This window comes from Cupressus sempervirens, chromosome 10 (assembly GCF_028749045.1).
Source record: "Cupressus sempervirens isolate cs-2001-9-10 chromosome 10, ASM2874904v1, whole genome shotgun sequence".
In the NCBI taxonomy this organism is placed as follows: Eukaryota; Viridiplantae; Streptophyta; class Pinopsida; order Cupressales; family Cupressaceae; genus Cupressus; species Cupressus sempervirens.
Genome location: NC_143127.1, coordinates 430,244,259 through 430,250,113, shown reverse-complemented (window position 1 = coordinate 430,250,113; position 5,855 = coordinate 430,244,259). Strand labels below are relative to the sequence as shown.

The 5,855-nt window shown below is 31.6% G+C and overlaps 1 protein-coding gene across 1 annotated transcript; it reads left to right on the top strand.

Moving 5' to 3' along the window:
* Window positions 1-3,196: 3,196 nt before the first annotated feature.
* LOC149534561 (putative ascorbate-specific transmembrane electron transporter 1) lies at window positions 3,197-4,691 on the top strand. Its single transcript, XM_089804070.1, has 4 exons — window positions 3,197-3,409; window positions 3,607-3,655; window positions 3,744-3,943; window positions 4,191-4,691. Exons 1-4 carry the CDS (start codon window positions 3,257-3,259, stop codon window positions 4,461-4,463), a joined length of 675 nt encoding a protein of 224 aa, XP_089660196.1. The 5' UTR covers window positions 3,197-3,256; the 3' UTR covers window positions 4,464-4,691.
* Window positions 4,692-5,855: the final 1,164 nt, after the last annotated feature.

Here is a 5,855-nt window from a genome sequence, read left to right as displayed (position 1 = left end):
ATGTCTATGTGACGTGCTAGTGGCCAAATAAATTGTGCTAAAAAATAAAAGATGACAAAGTAAATACATGAGTACTATAAAAGCAATGCTAGAATATAATTGTCGACAAGGGATATGACCATCTTGAGAGGTAAAAGGATAATGTAGGGCTGAAATGGACCTACTCAAATTCTAATGGAATTGTACATGGGGGTCTACAAATTTTTACTCTTCACTAGTGTTGCAATATTTTGGGGACAAAGTCACCTTCTTCTATGAGGTTCACTCTAGTTTCTTTGTTCTCCTTTTGTTACTATTTGCAAGGATTTTTCCTTGTTCATAGTTTGATTGCAACAATAAGGGTTTGTTTTCCTCTTTTTTGTTTCTCTAGTGTTTGGGTTTTTTCTAGTTTGATAATTTGTGTGTTTTTGTCTATCAGTGCTTTCTTTTCACCTTGATTTCATGTTTCTCTTTAGTTCTGATCTCTTGAGTGTCATTGGGTTTTTTTTCAAGGGCTTGGCTTGGTTTTTTTGAGTATTGGGGTTGTCCCTTTTGGTGGGTTATTTGTTGCTGTCATAAACAATTGGATTTTTCTTCTCTATCCATTTTGATTTGAGTTGTTCTAGTTTCTTTTTTTCCTTCTATTCTTAAGTTGGTTTTTATTGGTTTTTTTGTCTTCATGTTGCTTATTTTTCCTTTTTTTTTTGGTGTGATGGTTCTTTTGTTCTATTTCTTTGTGGTTTGGGCTCTTTTGGGTCAAGTAACCGCTATCAATTCTCAGCTCTCTCTCTCTCTCTCTCTCTCTCTCTCTCTCTCTCTCTCTCTCTCTCTCTCTCTCTCTCTCTCTCTCTCTGGTTAGAGGTGGTTTTTTCTTGAGCTATACCTTTGCTTGTTGGTGTTTGTGGTCTTTCTTATAATTTTATCAGGAGGGTTTCTCTAGTATCAATTTGTGATCTTATTCATAAGATTTTTATGGAGGTGAAGCCCGCTCCTATTGAGATGGTATTCTCGATGATGGTTATGATATGGGTTTGGATCATATTACCTCATTTATCTCCTTTTCATCTTCCTATTAAGGTAGAGGTGTATTCTTTTGAGGTAGAGTATAACTTTTGGAAAGTATTTTTTTGTAGTGTTATGTGTTTTATTCTCGGTCATGATAATTGAAGTGCAAGATTTAACTAGGTCTTAACTTCCCTTCTAGCAATCCTCTTCTTTGATACTCCTTTTGAGATGAGATCCTCCCCTCTGTAGGTGGAGATGAGTTTTTTGGGAGAGTTACAATTTGGCTAGTAGGTTGCCTCATTTCTTTTTTTGATTTTAGTTTTGGGTTCTAGTTTAAAACCCAATTTGTTGGTTTGGGGTGCTAGTCAAAACCATATAAAGGTTTTGGAGGCCTTTTTAAAACCTAATTTGAAGGTTTAGGAAGCCTTTCAAAATCCCAATATGGTTTTGAGAGCCATCACCAAACCCAACATGAAGTTTTCAAATGGCTTTTAAAATCTCTTGGTTTTCTTCTTCATGAGGAAGGCTCTATTGGTTAGAGAAGGTTTAGGGGGCCTTGAGGAAAACCCTTGTTCTAGGTTCAAGGCAATGAGCCTTTCAAAGTCTTTTTCTCGAGGTTTATGGCTTTGGTCTCCTCTTGTTGCAATCGATGTTAGTTTGTTAATTTTTTTTGAGGTGGATGTCTCTTTGTTGATTTGGATATGCTAGTATGAAATGTGTCATCTCTTATAGCTTGAGTTGTGAGGCTTAAACCTCTTGATTTGTGTTCTCTTTGGGCAACTTGTTTGATCCACGCTTCATAGTTGTTGTTTGTTTTTCGAGCAATGGATTTATAATGCTGAATTAGTTACAACCATTTGAATTTTTGGGGTCCTAGATCCCTTTGAATATTTGTATAATAGTTTTGGGCCCCCTTCAAAACCTACTTTTCCTCTAATAGAAAACTTGTCATTAAAAGAAAACATTAAAAAAATTATCAACTTTAATTTGTAAACAAATTATATTATATATATATGAATTTTCAAGTCTTAAATATTTTTAGCGATAACAACATAATATAATTTAATGTATTTTTTATTTAATTCTATTTTTATATGATATTATATGTTTATTATATTAGTATAAATATAAGTTTAATAGAAATATTAATACAAAATATTATAAATTTATCAAAATAATAATTAATATTTATTTCAATTAATTAAATTTATAATTATTTATATTTATATTTTTTTAACAAATGATACTTTAAATTTAAAAAATAAAGTTTAAGTACAATAATTTAAAATATGTAATGTATTTGGACAATAAAGGTGCAATCCTTAGTTAGAAATTAAACCAAAAAAAAAAAAATTTAATATTTCTCTTTCAATCAATCATAAGCACTCTGACTTCTTATCAACATTTCTCTTCGTATAAAATTAAGTTTAGAATATATTCATTATTATCTGTATAAGTAATCTGTCTTCAATAACTAAATAAAAATAAAAATTCTTGTTAATATTTGACAGAAAGTGCACTACAACCTTTAACATATTTTATTTCCTCTCTATATATAATTTTAAAATATGCTCATCATTATATTCAATTTGTTTTTTAATTATTTTATATTGATATATTTCCATAAAGAACCTACAACAATTTGTTTTAATTATTTAATACTGATTAATTTTTTTATAGAAGAACCCAGCGCACCTCTTTGTCTTGAGAGTCAACTTGAGGGACGATTTGTCACATCAACCAAACTGCATGTTCACATTTTTTATCCACTTGAAGAAATTGTTTGAACATATTACAACACAAAATTTGTCCACTTCAACATACCTGACTGCAAAAAGCATGCAAAAGTCTAGAAGAATTGACAGAACATTAATATTAGGTAGCAGTGGCTGTCTTCTGCGAGTTTAATAAAACCTTCGTTCACACTGTGAAGGATGACAAAATGAAATATTTTCTAGAGACCTTTTTTTGGAAATAATTTTCTTTTTTTTGGGGTTGGAGTTGTGAAATATCAATCAGAAATATTAATGATTTCATTTATAGAAAATATTTTAGTTGCTTTTTAAGTCCTTTCTATCACTATCATGTTCACTTAGAATCATGGTTTGTTTTTCAAGATTCAGGCTATGCAAGAGCTGGATTGATAAGACATCAAAGGTGATTCGGTGGGTAATTACGCTTCATTTTGGCCTCGCTATATTAGACTACAGAAGCTCATTCAGTGATCAAGTTTAAGCTTAAGATTGGTGAAGGGAAGAATATCATATTGGAAATGGGTAGCAGCAGCTATGGTATCACAGCCAAGCCTGTTATATTGCTTGTCCAACTCTTTGGAGTAACAGCGTGTGTACTTGTTCTTTATTGGTGCCTCCATTATAGAGGAGGCTTAGCTTTGAGCTCCTCAAACAAAGAGCATATCTTCAATGTTAGCAAACCTACTCTAATTTTTAAAATTTTTTTTTTCATGTTTTCTTAACATCTTTCTATGCTCTTGAATTTCATCTGATGAATCTTAAAACCTTTCTGTTTATAACAATTTATAGTAGTCTCTTCAACTTCATTTGCATGTAAGTTTTGGTGTATATACTCTATATGTTCCTAACAATTTGAGATTCTATGCAGCTGCATCCAGTTATGATGTTTATTGGCTACATATTTCTTGCCAGCCAAGGTACAGCCAAATTCTTTGTTTCATTTCTTATGATATTTGATGAAATATGGGTTCAACTTAACTTTTATATATCTCTGGTATTTGACAGCTATTATAGCTTTCAAAATGGTTCCTGTGAAGAAAAAGCTTCAGAAAATAGTTCATCTGAGTCTCTTAGGGCTTTCTACAATCATGGGTGCTTTTGGGATATATCCAGTCTTCAAAGCCCACCACGAGACCAATATTGACAATATGTTTAGCTCGCATTCCTGGCTTGGAATGGGTGCTGTTTGTCTCTTTGGTCTGCAGGTAATTTGATTTCTCATTGAATTGGTTCACTTCATTTTGGAAACAGCCATCAGTTTCTAGAATGCACTAATACAAAAGTTATGGTATATAACACCAACTTATATATTGATGTATTCTAGAATTTTGATAGCTATTTTCACTTATTTCTTAGTATTTCTTATTCAATTGATTTAATTAATTAATTTCTGAGTCTTTTATGGATTAATGAATGATTCTCCCTTCTTTTTTTTTTTTTTTTTGGGTCTAGTGGGTGGTGGGATTTATAACATTTTTCTACCCTGGAGCATCAGTGAGTATAAGGACTAGCGTGGTTCCATGGCATGCATTTTTTGGGCTTGTTCTGTATGCAATGGCCATAGCAGCAGCAGAAACGGGGTTTCTAGAGAAGCTTCAGATTCAAGAAATTGAGACAGGGATGGATAAGTTCGGTTCAGAGGCCATGCTTGTCAACTCTACTGCCATTATTGTCTTCATATTTGCAACGTTGGTCGTTCTATCTACAATCCTTCCACGTGCATAAAATCAAAAGAGTAGAAACAAAAACGTATGCTATTTTCAACTTTCCATACCATGTTCATAGTCCTCAATTAAGTAGTGTAGGAGTGAAAAGAACTTTGTTTACTGTACGTATATAGCACACTTAGTGATCTAAGTCAAATAGTATGGAGAAACGTAGACTTCCTTCACATTACTACATATGTACTTGACTTATCATCATACTTAATGATATATAATATTTACTTATGAAGTTAGTTGTTTTCACAGAATGTTTAAATGTTCTTATGATTGGTCTTGGGCTTTGTATGGACTTTCTTCACAAAACTATCTATATACTTCCCATTATTCGTAATATATAATACTTACTTATGAGGAACTAGTTCCCTCCATAACATGTTTCAATGCTATGTATGATGGGTCTTTGGTTTTGTCATGTCTTCTACTAATCCACTTCACACACCACCCACTTTTCTATTGAAGAAATAAAATATTTTACATATCAAATAAATAATTCTGATAAGACCGTTGGGATAGATAACTGTTTAGTAAAATAAATATGTAAAATAAATAAGGAGATGGATATACATAGTTTCAAGATTGATAAGAGATAAGATACATTGATGAGATTTTAGATTACATTGTGGCATATAGAAATTTAGAAATTTAGGTTTAATAGATGTCTTATGATGGGTCAATCTTGAATCATAGAAAAATGATTTGTAGTCATAAGGTGATAATTTTGAGGTAGGGAGCATATATATAAAGGATGAAATAGAGATAGTATATAACAAATAAATGAGAATAAGTGAAATATGGACGAAACAAGGTAATGAAGAAGCAATCTTGTATAACCTAAAAAATATTCCTTTTATTTTGATTTTTGTTTGATTTGGTAAATATCTATGAGCCTTATTTCCTTTAAAAAATTGTGAAGAGTGGTTTAGACCTTTCCCAAAAAATAGTTCAATTTAGTAAGTCCTTCTAGACTTATAATTTGTCCCAAACCTCCAAAATTGGATTTTTCACATTGTGGATTGAGTTTCAATCTAATATTAGGTTTGGGTGAAAAGATATTAACTATTTTATTTCTTAAAACCTTTATTTATTTTTCTTAAAATTGAGCCTTGAGACTTAAGTGATGATTGGAGAACCAAAGAAGTAAAGAAATTAGAGAAATAAATTTTGGTACATAGAGCACAATGAACTCTATAGTAAAAAAAGTCTTAATAAGGTGCCTAAATCAAAAGTTGGGCCTCCTAGAATTTGGGTTTTCAGATTTGAAAGTCACAATTCTCAAAATATGCTTTGAGGTGCTTAAGGCTATCTATGACCACTTCTGAAAAATCAAGGTAGTGGAAAAGGGAGGGAAAGTAGAAAGTCATGGAAAGAAGGGAAGGTGAGGGAGAAAATAGAG

Bases quoted from the DNA above. Each gene is read 5' to 3' on its own strand.
- LOC149534561 (XM_089804070.1), top strand. From the start codon at position 3,257: ATGGGTAGCAGCAGCTATGGTATCACAGCCAAGCCTGTTATATTGCTT. The intron at 3,410-3,606 runs GTTAGCAAACCT...GATTCTATGCAG, and splicing joins ACAAAGAGCATATCTTCAAT to CTGCATCCAGTTATGATGTT. The intron at 3,944-4,190 runs GTAATTTGATTT...TTTTGGGTCTAG, and splicing joins TTTGTCTCTTTGGTCTGCAG to TGGGTGGTGGGATTTATAAC.